At 43.1% G+C, this 17559-nt stretch overlaps 2 protein-coding genes across 8 annotated transcripts in view; both read left to right on the top strand.

Moving 5' to 3' along the window:
• The window catches only part of ntng1a (netrin g1a), a 249908-nt gene that overhangs the window by 135691 nt on the left and 96658 nt on the right, over window positions 1-17559 (top strand). Inside the window, exon 1 of one of the 7 annotated variants that reach the window (XM_069512892.1) lies at window positions 13446-13987. The exons of 4 other annotated variants lie outside the window; for them this stretch is intronic. The gene's annotated coding sequence lies outside the window, so the exon portion shown is untranslated. Of the gene's footprint in view, window positions 1-13445; window positions 13988-14922; window positions 16289-17559 lie in introns of those variants that run through there. 2 more of the 7 variants (XM_069512894.1, XM_069512893.1) reach the window with 2 other exon arrangements.
• Window positions 852-2552, top strand: prmt6 (protein arginine methyltransferase 6). Its single transcript, XM_020087526.2, has one exon. It carries the CDS (start codon window positions 987-989, stop codon window positions 2100-2102), a length of 1116 nt encoding a protein of 371 aa, XP_019943085.1. The 5' UTR covers window positions 852-986; the 3' UTR covers window positions 2103-2552.

Raw genomic sequence — 17559 nt, 5'->3', positions numbered from 1 at the left:
ATGTGGCTCTGATATAAGGTTCAAGCCAGGTGTTTCCCATCATACATTGCAATATACACCACTTCCTTGGTTCCAATGCTGTCTTCTCATATCACTTCTTTGCAGATGATATTCAATTGAACCTTTCGCTCCTGCCAGATGACCCCATGCCCTTCTCTCTGACAAATCCACATAAAGAACACCTCCTTCAAGTAAAACCTCTTAAGACTGAACTCTAAGTCATCTCTGCAAGTCATTCTCAACAGCTCAACATCAAAATCACCTCTTTATCTCTTACACCCACAAAGGTCACGGGAAACCTGGGTGAGATGTTTGGTGACCAGCTGTCCTCTGATCATATTTCATCCGTCTCAGAGTTGTGTTGCTTAACTTTATACAACATAAGAAAGATCAGGCCTTACCTTGCTCAGTATGTCACCTCGCTCTTGATACAAGACATAGTTATCTACTACTTACCTATGGCAGACCTCCCTTCACTGACCACCCATGATCACCAGAATAGAATTAGAGCCACTAAAGTTTGTCCACAGAGAGACTTTGAGTTTGCACCTTTATATTGAACTCTTGTGAAAATCTTTTCAAATCAGGACAAAACATCACAATTGTATTTACCAGAAAGAAAACTGAAAACATTGTTTTTCATTCAGAAAACCAGAGCAGATGTGTGTACTGAAGTGAATGCACCACACTTTCATAACTTAGCAGCTAGGTTTGACTGCACTTTGTCTTATTGAACAGTTGATTTATATGTCAAGCCCTCCTGCTGTACTGAAGTCTGTCGGTTGTGAGTTGTTTTGGAAAAAAATAGTTTGATTAATGAGTAAATGTACTGCAATTAGTAAGAGCTCATATTTACTACATTCCCCCTGACATTGAACGCAGCAGCTGAACCCCTGCGTCACTGTTCTTTGTTTGTGGGACTTGTAGTCTTTTATAACGCGTTCCTCTCGTGTTGTTGGCCACGTTAAACTACAAATCCCAGGTTCATGCGTACGGAAGTAGCGGAACTAAACAGAGCAGGAGTTAGCGGCTTCGTGGAGAAGATGTCTCATGTCGTGAAGAAGAGAAAATTGGACAAAAGCCGCCAGGACCGTCTTTACTTCGACAGCTACACAGATGTGACCATCCACGAGGAGATGATCGCCGACTACCAGCGGACCAACACGTACCGGACAGCGATCCAGAGGAACAGCGAGCTGATCCGGGGGAAGGTTGTGCTGGACGTCGGTGCGGGAACCGGCGTTTTGAGCATCTTCTGCGCACAGGCCGGAGCCAAGAAGGTGTTCGCAGTGGAGGCGTGCTCTATCGCCGAGCAGGCTGCGAGGATAGTCCGCCAAAACAACCTGCAGGACCGCGTGGAGGTGATCCGGGGTACGGTGGAGACGGTGGAGCTGCCGGAGCCGGTGGATGTGATCGTGAGCGAGTGGATGGGCTACGCTCTCCTCCACGAGTCCATGCTCAACTCGGTGCTGTACGCGCGGGACAAGTGGCTGAAGCCCGGCGGCCTCATCCTGCCGAGCAGAGCCGAGCTGTACATCGCACCGGTCAGCGATCCGGTGGTGGAGGACCGGCTAAACTTCTGGTACACGGTCGAAGAGCAGTACGGCGTGGACATGTCCTGCATGAGCGAATTCGCCCAGAGGTGCATCATGAACTCTGAGATAACGATGAACACGGTGTCGGGGCAGGACGTGCTCTCGCACCCGGCGCGCTTCGCCGAGCTCGACCTGCACTCAGTGACCGCGGAGGAGCTGCGGTCGGTGCGGGGCCAGTTCAGGTGCGAGTCGTTCGGCTCGGCGTCGGTGGGCGCCTTCTGCGTGTACTTCACGGTGACCTTCCCGTGTCAGGACAACAAGCCGCCGGCGCTGGTGCTCTCCACGTCCCCGTTCATGCCGGAGACGCACTGGAAGCAGGCGGTGCTGTACCTGGACGCTCCGGTGGAGGTGGTGCAGGACACGGTGGTGGCAGGAGAGGTCCGCATGTATCCCTCGGAGGAAAGTTCCAGACACATATGCATCCACGTGGACTACACTTTAGGAGCAGAGAAGAGGCAGAGCAAGACCTTCTCCATCTCGGACTGGAGCTCTGAGGCTCAGTCATAAGACTGTAGTTCACTGATTAGTCACGTGTCTCTGGGTTCACAGATGAGGGTGACCAGTGTGGTCATCTGTTATTACTGTCATGTAAAACTGTTGGATCACATCTGATGCAGGTAGATGTACGGAGGCTGACATCCTGACCCACAGGCTTCATCCATACCACTACGTCTTCATTTGAAAACACATCAACTCTGCTGCTGATCCGTCCACACTACTCCACACGGAACAGTTTGGAAATGCTGCAATACAAGCTGACCCTGTTGTGTGTGATATGCGTTGGTTCACATGGACGGGGATTAAAACTGCTTGTGTGGACAGAGGTTGTTTTCAAATGGAAATGTAGTGGTATGGATGGATCCACAGACACATGCAGCAGCTACTGTCATCTAACCTGTGAACTGCATTCAAGCTTTAATGTTGTGTTTCTGCCTAATAAATAATTTGACACCAAAAGTTCTCAACACCTTTTCTATGCATTTTTATAAACTTCACTCACCCACAGATGTTTGCATTCCTCATACGACCATTTTCATGTCACAACACTGCAGACGTGCAGGGGCTGAGCATCTTTGTATTCACCTCACGGCACAAACAGCATTGGAAAACCGCATTTTAATCGTCACATTTGAGACTAAAACGTCGGAGTGGATGGAGATGGGTGCGGAGCCACTGAATAAATTCAGCGCCACGCCATAGACATCTGACATTGTAATAAATTCATTCATGCACATGGTGTGGAATCTGATCAAAACACTGCATTCGGATTAGGATTACAACCATACATTGACTCGGAGCAGCTGCAGTCAGGAAGCATCGTACAGGAGGTGCCTGACTCTGGCTGCTGTTCAGCTTCTGTTTTTTTTATTTCAGAACCAAATTGGATCATTGGTTTAGTTTAGAACACACACGCACACAAACACTTATCTATTGACGGAAACCACTGATGTAAATTAAAACGAAAAACTTTCTGGTGGTGTGTTAGTGTTTCCTCTCCAGCCATAGTGGGCACTGCGTTGCTGTATGCCAGGCAGCAGTAATTAACCAGATATCTTTCTTTTTTTTTAATAAAAGTAAAAAGTTCAGTTTAATGGCCACATTTAATGATGAATCACTGATAATTGGCCAAAATGTGGAATCTGGTCCCCAATCAGACGCTGATTCATACCAGAGTCATTGCACTGTGTGTTTGGGTGTCTCGGCTGCATCATATTGTTTTGTTATAGAGAAAGTGAAAGAGAAATGTTTTTTTTGCCAGCTGTGTTCATTATGGAACAAGTGGGAACAAAGTTGTAATAAATACTTTCACTTTTTCATGTGTCACGACTCTTGGCTTGTGAAATGCAGGAAGAGCCTCAGGTGTGTTTTAACATTACTGCAGTAATTTTTCACAATGCATCCATAACCTGCTCCATGCAGGTAAAACCTTCACATTAAAGCACAGAACTACTGTGCCGTCAGTTAGCTGCTCTTTTAATGTGGCTCTGAACACTATGTTAGTCTTTATTAGGAGGATTATGACTTTAGAAAGTTCTGTTTTCTATTTATATCTGAAGGATTGTTGACAAAACTTCAGAATAAGCTGCCAATAGTTGTATTTTCAAACGACTGATACGGAGTATTTTTATAAATATTATAATTAAATTAAATGTTTTAATATATTTTTATTTATTGAACAATAGTTCCCATCACATTTCTTTGCAGAAAAACACAAATATAATTACAAAAATGTATTTCATGAATGCAGATTTCTTAGTGTCAATTTAAATGCAGGCTTAAAATATCTTAATTATTCATATGAATGAATTTTGTGTCTGTATGATTAAACATTTATTAATACCAATACTAACAAATTATGCAGTCTGAAATTATATTTTTAGACACATACAATGCCATACAATTGTTTTTTTCTGGTGACATATGACAATACTCCCAGGTCAAACCAAAGAGTGTGTAGTTAAACCTTTTGTGTAACGTATAGTTGCTGTGGTCTGTGCTGATTCAGGCACTGAGTTGGAAGCACGAGTTGAGGCTCAGGATTAAAGCATAAAGCACCTTTTATTCGGTGTAATTACACAGCAGTTAATAAACACCCACAGATTCTTCAATGTGTTGAACTGAGGCGCCATCATCACTTGAAATACGGTCTCCATTTATTTCAGTGTCATCAGTTGGATCGTGAAGCCGCTCTCTAATGAACGCATTGGAAATTAATCACAAGCTATCGTGTTCATTAATCAGAGCCATTGTCAGTCAGGTTTCTAAAGAGTGAATCATGACCCAGTCCCATCTGAATAGATTTAAAGTTCCACTGGTTGTTTTGTTCTGTGACCATACAGGCATTTCTTCTCATTGTAGACAGATTGTCAAATGTTAGGAGCTGTGAACAGCTATTGGCTGAAAAACTACATGTCATTTTCTTTATTTATATTTTTGTATTTCAAGTGAATACAGCTTTAAAAGAGACCTTCAGAAACAACTTGAAATTCAAACATTTTGAGGCTATGAAGAGTAAAAAGAAAAACTCTGATTCACATCTAAAAATTCATCAGAAATGTGACAATAATACACACACTGCTTGCTGCCTTTTTACAACACGTACATTCACTTACACTTGTTGCATTCAATGTCAGTGGGGAGATGGTAAATATGAGCTTCTACAAATTAATTAATGTAATTGTATTTACATTTACATTTTTTTTTTTTAACAAAAGCAACTTACAATTGAGGGATAACAGTAATGCTTCATTACATTGGGAGAGCATGAAGTAAGAACTAAGAGCCAAATCTGTAAATTACCACAAAAGGGCAGGAGATCATGGGAAGAAATGCACAGTAAGTACTAGTGAGGCGTGTCAAGGCGTAGTGGTGTGATGAGTCAGATAGATAGAGAGGGACGTCGCTGCTCTGATAGCATTTGGTAGCTCGCTCCACCACCGAGGAACAACAAACATGAACAGTCTGGACTGTGATTGTCTTGTGTGCAGGGATGGCAACAACAGATGACGTTCCTTGGAGGAATGCAGTGAATGAGTAGGAGTCTGTATGATTGAGTTCAGAGGAAATAAACTGGATAAGTATGTTAATGATGATGATGATAAATAGAGAAAATGAGGGTAAAGTTGTTAAGATATCATATCAAAGCCCTGCGAACAATCTACAATGAATTGTTTTCTAGACCCTAAATTTCCATTGTAGAAGAGTTGACATTTATTTGCCAGAGGAAAGTGGCAGGAGGCTGCGGGTCATCACGACCAAAAGCCACAAAAACAGGGTTTTTTCCCAGCTGCTGCTGGGCTCATCAATAAGTCACTGTGCTGCACTCATGTCCTCGCCTGTGACACAACTTCCCGTCGCCAATAACAGAGTAACTGTACTTTTCACAATCCATTCTCTAGTGTTTATTCACAACATATTGCACATCCCTTCCCTGGTGTTTATAATATGTGTATATTTAATTTTGTTTCCTATATTTCTATATATATATATATATGTGTTTTATATTTATACTTGCACAAACACACAACAACAAATTCCTTATATGTGTAAACCTACTTGTCAAAAACCCTGATTCTGATTGTGAAACACAAAATCCTTCATATGAGTAGGTAATACAGAGAAAGAAAGAGGGAGCACATTAACAGAAGAAACGTAACCTTGTTCTGTAGTAACTCAGGGTTCCTAATAAGCTGTCCCTAAGTGGAGCATTTATACCTCACAGATAATCAATGAAGTCAGATTTCTAACCGTAGGTTTTGTGTATGATCTGTGTTGAACATAGTAAAGAAGACAGTGGATAAGAAAACAAAGTCTTTACTACAAGTGATCCAACATGGGAGCACCCCACTTTTGTCACGTCCAGCTCTGGGCTCCAGGGTCTGCATTTGTTTCATAGATGGTTGTGCTAGACATGACTCTTAGCCTCACTGCAGCAGCAGACATTCAACATGATGGATGATGTGATTTATCAGATCAAATGTTCAGCATGGTTATTTTTTTAATGAAATATGATACAAATGAACCAAATCATGTTGAAACATGGGTTTGATCATTTTCCTATTTCTCTCTAATGTGGCCACATCTGACCAAGTTCGTATCACTATTGTCAAACGCCAAACCTCATGTCCTTGTTGGGAAAGGGAAATGTGGAGTTTCTTTTTGTTGGCACTTCTGTGTCTGAGAAAAAACTATTAAATGCACACTCTGCAGCAGAGACTGAATCTCTTCTCAGCTTCTGCATGTCCCTGAAAGTAGAAAAGCCCTGCAGGCAGAGCAATGGACAGTGTCCTGAGAATGGAAGTGTCAAGTGCAGCGCAGGCAGCCACTGTTAAACCCAGAATCACACTCTTGCATGCATGGCCACGCCCGGCTGCTAAACACTAAACTAATTGTGATCCATTCCTGCCTGGAATGATTTGGAAACCATTAGAAACAAGTGTTGAAACTTGAAATGGGATTATTTGCCTTGTATTGCACAGCAATTTAGGAGCCAATCAATAGACAATATGCTTAATCTTACTGATTTCAAGACTGATTGTTCAGAGGACGGCTGAAGAGACAGAGACGCCACAGTCCAGGACTGTCTGAACAATGTCACAACAAGTGCACTTGTCCTCATCTTTACATTAACAGAGACAGTTAGTGAGAAATCAAATATAAAAATTACACTTTGTGAATTTGAAATTGTTTCCAATTGAGCTGCTCTAAGATCTTTCTAGTCAAAGCTCTTAAACACATGAAACCACATCCTTCCAATTCTTTTAGTATCAATATTAAAATAAAGGGTGGCTGTGGTTTGATCCCCAGTTCCTCCACTTCAGAATGCAGAGATACGGAACCTCTAATTACCCTTGAGTGCCGGCAGTGTGTGACTGGTATGTGATAGTAAACACGTGTGAATGAGTGACTGTGACTTTTAGTGTAAAGTGATTTGAATGATCAGTAAGAGTAGGAAAAGCTCTCCTGTACGCAGTCGATCCTGAATTTAATGAGGTCACCCTGTTGTTACGCCCCAGCTGACAGACCAAAGTAAAGTGTGCAAAGTTCCTTTTGAAAGGTTTTACATATTAACTGAGAATATAAAAATAGAATTGCAACTTAGTCAGTCTTAACATAATCAGTTACTGGAGAACATTTTTACAAACCTTCTCGATTCGTCTAAATGTCCTCATGCCCGAAGAACTGTGCAGTTCAGTCCGGCTGCTCCATGATGTTTGACGTCCACAGTCCCTCCAGTCCTGTCTCTCAGCTGGGTTAGACCATAGACTGTTCATAAAAGGGTTAGACACTATAGCTGAGCTCAGCTCTTTGGACATCACAGTACCATCTGCTCCGACCAGAGTTACACTCATTCTCCTCTTCGTTTTTACACTGAAACATTCACTTGAAAATATGAGCATCCCAGTGAATCTCATCCAAGTCAATAAGAGACCAAAACATTAATGCACGCAACATAATCAGGCAAAGACAACAGTCACATGCTGTCAAAAACTGTGTACAATATTTATTCAAGTGCATAAACTTTTTTTATGTTAATAGTTTTTTGTATACAAATATATGACAGGGACTAAACATTAGAAAGCTACATAGAAAACTGACCATCAATCCTAATGTATCAATTAACTTTAATCATAAAACCAATTTTCCAAATACGATCTCCCAAAGATCCAGGGTGTGGATGTGTGTATTTACAATATATTATTAATGAGTAACCAGTACAATGTAGTGATAAATGAAGTGATGTTAAAAGTACAATATTTTCCTCTTATATGTGGAGTTGAAGTAGAAAGTAGCAAAGTACAAGTACTACTAAATGTCTAAGTGGATTTCCAGAACATCACTGGAGACAGATGCGACGACAAAAACCTCAGGTCAGAGGTCAAAGGAAGACAGGACGTGCGGTTGCATGTTTTTTTTGTGGTGGTATTGACTTGGCCTTGAGTTGTCAGCCTATTAAAGATGAGAACTCAGTTTCCAGCTGCTCACATCTGTGTTGACCAGTCCGTGCCATTCAGTTCCAAAACACAGAGACACCGTTGTTCCATTTAAAAATAACAGCTTTGACATGACTGTAACACAACTGTATGAAAACAATACCATATTGAAGACATGGAAATATGTAAACCAGTTGTCACACCTTTAAATGCAGGACACACTGTTTAAATCATTCAGCACCTCACTGTCACCTGAGTAAAATGAAATAGTTCCCCCCTGTGACAAACATCATGAATAATGCATTCTGAAACTAAAAGTGTGAATCTCTATCATGCTATTTGGTTTGATTGGAGATGATTCTCAACGCTGGTGAGTTTCCATTTAAATTCCTGTAATCTTTCAATGACCAGATTAACTTTCATCCCTCCATGGTTTTTGTAGCACAAAGGCTAAAATGTATTCCTCATATAAAAACTGGAAAATCATTGTTTGTGTTTCTGCCGAGCTGAAACCTGACTGGACTCTGGCAGCGCACAGTTTCTAATCATGGCCGCTCATTCATCCTCCTATGCTAATGACACCAGGAATAAGCCAATAGGATTCAATTCCCACCATTGGTTACAGTAACCGATATTCCTGTCAGCATATCCTGTGAGGACAAATTAGGAACACGGTATTGACAAAAGCTAATTTGTGGACCAACCCCCAGAGATGTGGACTTCATTTCTCTGGGACTCAGCTGGACGGACCATTTGTCATCATTATCACCAGCAACAGGAACTGACCCGTGCGCCTACTGTAAAAAAAATACTGAAATAACTCTGTCCTACTACATATCCCTGTGTTTTTCTCACAGTAATAGAAAGTACACTTATTTAAATGAGACAATGCATTTATTCTAGTCTCTAGCAGCAAATCTCAAGCTGAGAGAGTCACCGCCTATCACGATTGCATCCAACTGAAAGCACTAAGGTGTGACTTCATGGGCGGACACACACCGCGCAATGAGGACAAATCTGGATGGCGCCTGAAAGTAAATCCCAAATCGCTCGCAGGGCCACGTAAATCTGACTGGGTTGCCCCGATTCACAATCAGCCTGAGGCAGACGGCCCTGTGCTTGTGACCAAAGTATAAATCCACCAAAACTGTGCAGCCACATCCCCCCTCCCTCCTCCTCCCTTCCGCTAATCCCTTTTCAATCATGCACTTTTTGGATTACGCTCCCATGTAATTCTTCTCAGGTATTGTTTTATAACTTAATATGATATTTCAATTTGGGCGAGTTGGGTTATGGGTTCAGGACACCATGCAGGATTGGATAAGCTGCAGAGGTCTGCACGTGGCAGATTGGAGCCGAGGTTAGTGCCAGGCAGAGAGGAGGGAAGCGTGATAAACCTCAGAGTCTAAACGGAGCAGATGCATAAAGGTGGCGATATTGACCTGATTCCGTCCTTCTCGAGGCATCCCATAATGCATTGTGAACTCCTGCGTTTGTCCTGACTCTATCCAGGTGTCTCGTCTCCCAGGAGAAGTCTGGAGGCTTTGTGTGGTCAGACACTTTATGAAAGAAGTAAAGATAGCAGGTCTGAAGCTGCCATCTTGATTCACCTTGTCCATATCATGGCAGTAGCAGGAAATAGAAAGTTACGTAGGAGTGACTGCATAGACAAACACATTCCTTTCAGTTTTCTCTTTGCAGGTTTCACCTTGTCTGAAAAAATCACTGTCAACAAAAGACAGCAGTGCAGACTTTTTCTCTGAGATGTAGAGATTCATAATGCTCAATGCAATATTATCACTTTGTGACTTAAAGGTCAATAATAGTAATATTAGTTTTACTCATCACCGTCACTGTCTCTAGAAGCTTGTAGTAGCTGATGTCTGTTCCTGTCTGACGTCATATCACACTCTTTACTCCTCAACTTTAATTTTTTCACCTCAGCTCACTCTTGAGAATTTGATTTAACACTCAGAACTTCACTTTATAAAGATCAGTTTATAAAATATAGTCCATGTAGATTAAAACGACCCAACAGTTTATAAAAAGTGACCCTCACAATATCATTTAACTTTAACTTCAATAATAGAATAATGAAGGTTTTTCAGTGCAGCAAAAACAGTTCTGAGTAAATTTCCTCATTGCCTTCTATGGTCTTATATAACCTGAAATAGGAAACATATTCTCACCTTTTCATCTTATATGGTATATCATCATATAAGTCCAACATTAATCTATAATAATACTCCATAAGTTAAAGTTTTAAATGTATAACTTTCAAGTTAAGCATGCGACTCCCTCTTCTGCGCTATGCACCATGCACAAGCTTGAGTACGCTCACTGAGCACTTTATTAGGAACACACCTCTTTATTCATGCAAATATCCGATCAGCCAATCATGTGACAGCAGTGCAACAAATAAAATGCTGCAGATATAATTCACTTACTGTTCAAATCAAACATCATATTAATGAAAATTTGATCTCAGTGATTTTCACCCTGACATGATAATTGGTGTCAAACGGGTTTAAAAATCTGCTGATCTCCTGTGATTTTCACACAGAACAGTCTCTAGAGTTTTACACTCAGAATCGAGCCAGAAAAAAAAGGATAAACCCTCCGGGGAGCAGCCGTGGATGGAAACATCTAGTTGATGAGAGAGGTCAGAGGAGACTGGTCAGATTGGTTGGAGCAGACAGAAAGGCTACAGTAATTCAGATAACCACTCTATAGATGTGGTGAGCAGAAAAGTATCTCAGATTGAACAATGCTGTCCAAGCTTGAGGTTGATGGTCTATAACTGCAGAGACCATGTCAGGTTCCACTCAAACATCTGAGGCCGCAGTGGCACAGACTCACAAACACTGGACATTACGTAGAGCGTAGATACTAAGGTCAGAATTTGACATCAGCAGCATTAATCAATGGTCCCAGGCGGTGATGATGTGAGGAGTATTTTCTTTCCACACTTGGGGCCTTTTATACGATTAGTTATGGTTTGAATGCCAAAGTTTATCTGAGGTTTGTTGCTGACCGTGTTCATCCCTTTCCAAAATGTACCATCTTCAAACGACTACTTCCTGCAAGATAATGCTCTGTACCGCACAGCTAAAGTCATCTCGAACTGGTTTCACGTCAGTGAGTTCAGCCCTGATGTGAATCCACCTCTGAGATGATGTTGAACAGGAGTGACACAGTGTGAATGTGCAGCAGAAATGATGTGATGAAATCATGAATTTCAAAGGAAAGGACTGTTTGATAGGAAAAGGAAGGACCGGCCAGGGTTTGTGGAGTTCCTAACAAAGTGCTTGCTGAGTGCACAATAGTTCTTTATGAATATCCTGCCCTCCCCTCCTCCAACTAACACAAACCTCCAGATGAACAAAATATTACTTTCCTTTGAACGTGCATAAAAATCCAATACCTCTGTGCCGGTCGTCACCAGACATTGATGTGCAGAATTCAATTTTCTAGAAACCATCAGAAGATATGACACAAAGGGAAAGAAGGGTTGAGGTGAGATATTGGAACATGAGGCCACGTGATTATTGGTCTCCTAAGTTAAGAGCCATGTATTGAACCCACTGATGGATTTGAAGCCACATGGTCATCTTGTGGGTGTGTGGATGTGTGTGTGCTATCATCCCAACACATCCTCCTTTCATTGTCCTTACTGACCTCTTTGAAGCAGAAATGTTAATGTACACAAGCTGTCCATTGAAGCACTTCAGTCTTCTATCAGCTCCTGTTTTCATTTACAGAATCATGTGTGGACGCAGTCTACCCGAGCTCCGTGTGTTTTATGCCTCTGAAGAAAAGACAGGAAAGAGCTTAACCGTGTGCAGACGGGCTTCAGAAATGTGCTGTGAGGGAACATATTATACAGCGCCGTTGCGGTGAGTCAATAAGTGGGAATTAAATGTGCTCGTTGGTAGCTTTCCACTGCGCTCTCCTCTCTCTCGCCACTGAGTGAATTTTAAAAAAAAAGAGGTTCATGTCAGCAAAAGTTGCCCCTGGGCTCAGAGAGAAGAGAGAGGGAGAGCGAGGCGGCTGCATGAAGGGCTGTCTTCACCGTGTCCTCAGACTCCGAGCCACAAATAAACTGCAAGTAACGACTGATCTGTCCCATAAAGCAAAAAAAAAACATATTCACTGAAAAAAAAGAAAATTGTGTAGCAACTTAAAAATGACTTCAGTTGGAAACAAATGAATCAAGATTTATCAAACTATATATTAAGACAATTGTTCACTTTAGTTCTGAATAACTTAGGTGATTTGTGTGGTATCTATTGAAGGAATTATTCAAGATGGTGGACAATTTTATTTAGTCAGTGCATTGTATTCCACATCTGCAGGGATTGACAGAGTTGACTGATTGATACAAATGACTCAACTAAACCTGTTTAGTTTTTGAGATTTTTGACTGCTTCATATTTTTAGCAGCTTTTACTGCTTTAAAGAACAACTGAGCAGCTAGCAAGGTATTTTACACAACAGATTACATGCATCAGATATTTAGCCTCTTCTGTTTGACTTTACTGATTCACTCACTCCTATTGTGGACAGCTACACACAAAGAATATTCCAGTTCAAATGCAGCAACAGCGCGGTTCTAAAAGTCAACTTCATCTTCTTGATTAATAATATTTTAACCATCCAATGTAGACTTACCCACGATGTTATGTGCTCCTGTAGAAGCCACAAGTCTGTTTGATATCAACTGTGTTTTAGGAAAAACTTGTTGTATTCGCAATGTCAAGTAGAAGCACTGCACTACCAATCCTAAGGTGTACTAGGATGTATCTGATGGTTGGACTTTATTGTTACCATGGAAATATTTACCACAACCACGGCTGTTACATCACATTTACCGCAGGGACACCATCATTTCCCACGATTGCAGTTGGGAATGAAGCACTGTACCACATGAATGAGAACACACTATATTCTATATGAAATGCTACATACATACATACATACAAGACACAAGCTAAAATATACAACACTATATCTACAACAAGATTCAATTAAAGAAGCACACTGGAAGCTGTTTAAAAGGGTTCTGGGATACGTAGTTCCTTCACTCTACATACATTGTGCACACTGTGCATGCAATTTATTTTTATTACTTGCACCTTTACTTCCTGTTTCCAGACTTGCAACTCTTTTTTTAAGGATTTTCTGAAATGTCAATGGAGAAATTTAATAGGAAATGTAATTCCGAAACTTTAACTGACCAGTAGCTTTGTGTAGCAGGTTTAAAAGTCCAAGTATTTATGTCAAATAAATTGGGGATCAGTGTAGCTGTGTTGTGCAGCAGTCTCTTTGTGCCATAAAGCAGTGTAACTCATGTCCCACCAATGGCCACTCATGATGCTGCTGCTGCTGCTGCTGGTCAGATCTGAGTGATATTTCTACAGTGAAACGTGCAACAGAAAGAAAAGGAAACAAACAGCTGATCCCTGCAGTGAACACAAATGCATTGGAGCAGTTGGAGACAGTTGGAGGTGCATATGGTGATGTGTGCCCTCAGCTGCACCTCACAGGCTCCAGCTCAGGAATAAACTTGAGGTGAAAGTCAGTTGTCAGTGGCTCTCTGCATCAGTGTGTGTGAGAGCTGAGTCTGGTCACTGTGCGTCTCCGAGCCTCTTTCCGCTGGAGCCACTTTGGATCTGTATTGTCCTCCTTTATATCATCGCTTCATTTTATCGCACTGTTCTAAGTAAATTGTTCTTGGAGGGATTTTTCTCCTGTCGTCTCCACTCGTGTGTCCGAGTCGAAGTGACGTTGCGTGGGTACACCGGGAGCAGCTCATCCATTCCCCGGGAGCTCCGGAGACAAGTGGGTCGCTTCTACACGGCGGAGTCTCCGGTTCCTGTAAGATGTCCCGATTCAAAGCGGATTTATTTGGCTGCTATGACCTGCGCCCCTCGACGGCGTGAAGCACTGGAGACTGAGGTGAGAGGCTCAGGCTGCACATTTCCTCTAGATGGTGGCTGCTGGGGGGCGCGTAAAGTTTTGAAGCTCGGCTGCGACGCGCGCCGAGTGGGTGGTCAAAATTGTGCGTCGTGATTAGATAAAGTGAGACGAGTATTCTGACAACAGACAAACACAGACGCGTTTCCTCATTTTCTTGGGGTAATCGTTCAATACATCCATTCAGCGCCCATATCACCTTTTGCATACGCGGGTTCCTCTCAAGCGAACCGTTTGGTGCGATAACAAAAAAGAAATCAGGTGTATATCTCATTGGTGATGTCTCTGAAGGCTGTGAGGGAAAACCTGCATCACATTTTCTGGACTAAAACTTAATTTTGTTCTATTTTACGCACAACTCAGCCGCATACAGGAGAAAATGAAGGCGCATGGCTGCGCTCTGAGCGCACAGGTCCAAGCGATCTGTATGTCCACATCCAGTGTGTCCTGTTGTAATGGATCAGTCATTCTGCGTGCACATAATAGCACACATGCACAATTCATTGTTGTTTGTAAATAGCACGGGGCACAGCGTTCCTGTCATCCATTCTCCTCCTCATCTTGAAAACAACCTCAATGCTTAAAATAAGAAATAGGAACGTTTCTTTTTTTTCTTTCTTTCAGTACAGTGCGGGGGCGGATGGCTGGGGGCCTCTCTGGCCTCTACATGCTGCTGCGCAAACATCGACACATTCAGCTGGTCAACCTGCTGCGTGGTTGACCTGTGCGCAAAGTGCCATGACCTGACTTCTGCACTACCCCCACCCGCCTTTTAGCCCACTGTTAGTGGGATTCAATTAAAGTGGGGGGGGGGGGTGTTGTGGCCGTACAAGTCCCATAAAACACCTTTTTATTATGAATGTAACATTGTATTTAATGTAGGATCATTTGGAAACACGTTTTCATGTCCCTCTGATAAAAACATGGCTTTAAAACAGTGGATCTGAGACTTACAGGATGGAAAATGATCATAAATGGACTAGGGTATAAGGCTGTTCTCCTGTAGATATTTAATTAATGCGCAATTAAGCATGGTTAATTTAATGCTTCATTTTTTGAGAATGTCACCTACACTTGCGCACTGGAGAGACGCCTCCTTCCTCTTAACATAATGAATATTATTTTATTGAGACAATTAGAGGACATCCACTCTCTCTTCATTTGTACCTACGTGGTGCTTAAATTTGATTTTATTATAAGAATCAGCAGAAGTTATGCGCGTATACAGAAACACAATTAACACTTTTCCTAAAACACTTGTAATAATTCCATTCTGTCTTAATGCAATCATCCCTGTGAGACCATCCACACCCCATATCTCACTCGGGTGAACTCCACTTCAACTACATGCGATTCGCCTCCCTCCTGAGCTTGCACCGGGTCCCGAAAGAGGACGGTACATGCGTCTATGTGTGTGCGTGTGCGTGTGTGTGTAAGAGAGCTGGAGACGGACTGGACGGATAGATGGGAGGGGGAGGAAACCATAGGTGTGCGTGAAACAAGCTGAGTGTGCGTCTCATCTAATAAGAGCCTCGGAGCGCATTTTCTTCCCCCCCTCTCCGCGTCATCTCCGTCTGGGCGGTCGGTGCACGGTGAGCCGTGGCCGGGGAGGAGACGTGCGTGCGGCCAGGAGGAGACGCGCTGATGCGAGCGGATATTCTCAGCAGCTGAGCGCAATTGGTGTGATTCCTGTCCCCGGTCCCTGTTGGAGTGGCTCGGTACGGTTCACAGGAGAGTAAGAAGGAGCAAGAGTTGTTTGGAGGCGAGGAGATTCAAGACAGGGTGGAGGAAAGAGGAGGGACGCGCACGGCAGCAGGTAAAAGTTTGTTTTGCAGCAGCGGTGGAGGTTTTGTTTTGCTGCGGACATCACTGTGCCTTTAGATTGACGCTGCGTGATGGAATGACACTTGGAGAGAGAGCATGATGGACACTTCGGCACCTTGGCTCCCGCGCAGAGAAACCTCCCGTTTCCAGCAGACGCGGTGCTGACTGAGCCCTCAGGACGGTGATCAGTCATTTGTTTTGTGTTCCATCAAGTGGCAGGGATATCCTCCTCACCACCCTCACCCCCAGCCTCATCGTTTTCTCCCGACGAAGAGCGAGAGATGGTGCGCGCAGCGATTCCTCAGAGACTGACGTGCGCACTCATCACATTCGCGCTGGGGAGCGCGTCTTAAAGAAGAGCCTCTTCCTCCATTCATGTTCATTCTGCTGTTGTGAACTTGTTGAGCTGTGTCAAAGAGCAGCGAGAGGACGCGGGGGGGGGGGGGCGACTGAAGAAATGTAAGTTTCGCCTTTCCATTGTAAAGTGAACTTTTTTTTGCGTAAAATCTTCTCTCATGCTTTAAAGTGCCTGCTACCAGTTACTCAGCTCTGGCCCGGATGCATTCATATTCCAAGACTTCCGAAACTTATTATTACTATTATTAAAAATATTCACTTGGCCACCTTGAATGCGTCCATTTCCTCTGGCCATTTCTGAAGGCGGCCCCTTTGTGGAACATGTACCTAATGCTGCCAATCCATCACGAATAATTACATTAGTGTCACTCTGCAGCCAATTGACCTACCTTTAATACCTCATTATATGAGCAGCCTCTTACAGATGCTTGTTGTAGTCTCAATATGCTCTGCTGCCTGATTCCAGTGCTCCTTTGATTCACAGCGAGTCAGACTTTATTTCACAGTGGTCTGTGGCTCCTTCGCTCCCATATTATTAGTTATGATATTATTCATAATGATACTTTTAATCTGCACCACACACATGACTTCACCTTGGCCTTGCACTGGATAATACCCAATGATTACTCTCTTAAAGTGTTGCTCATAAGCGTTTGAGTTGCCCCCTGGGTTCATGTGCTGAATTGATGAACATACTGTGTATTTGAAGTAGTACTTGGATACTGCAGCTGCTCCACAGGAGTAACTGAATGTACACGTGTTGCTGATAGTGAATAGTGATTATTGCAACTCAATAATAATTTGTGAGTTTTCAATGACAGCTATAATGAGTCATTCTGTGTGTGGTTAAAGCAGCTGTCGCTTTAAACCTCCGACCTATTCCCAGTGTTTCCAGCCTCGGAGAGAGAAGAGCTACCTAGCTGAGCACATTCTTTGCAGCTAAAGTGGACATTTTCAGTCTCCACACATGTCACTGTGGTTGCAGAATAATGTGCTAGCAGCCTTTTAGGAAAAGTGTCTTCAATAATGCATAAGGAGCTCCTGCATGTGTCGCAAAGAGAGCATGCTTGGTGGCGAGGGAAGAGGGAGGGAGGGAGGGTGGTGGTGGAGGAGGAGGAGGCGAGAATCTTGTCTCACTGTCTCATTGGGTGCCCTCTGTGGAGTAACTGACGCCTGAGGGTGTTCAGCTCGACTCAGGGGCAGCGTCGCCACAGTCACCCCTGTCAAACGTGCTGCTCTCGCACACACAAGCGTGCATGTGGCGGCTTTGGCTGCTCAGAGAGGAGGAGGCGGCGTCAGACAGTTGGAGTGATAGAGGACTGTGGCAGTTGCAGCTGGTTGGAGGCAGGTTGAGCACGTCCCGACCACTCTGG

The sequence above is a fragment of the Paralichthys olivaceus genome, chromosome 17 (genome assembly GCF_024713975.1).
Source record: "Paralichthys olivaceus isolate ysfri-2021 chromosome 17, ASM2471397v2, whole genome shotgun sequence".
NCBI classification, from domain to species: Eukaryota; Metazoa; Chordata; class Actinopteri; order Pleuronectiformes; family Paralichthyidae; genus Paralichthys; species Paralichthys olivaceus.
This window is presented reverse-complemented; position numbering and strand designations above follow the sequence as displayed.

Excerpts from the sequence above, each read along its gene's own strand:
- prmt6 (XM_020087526.2), top strand. The coding sequence starts at position 987 with ATGCGTACGGAAGTAGCGGAACTAAACAGAGCAGGAGTTAGCGGCTTC.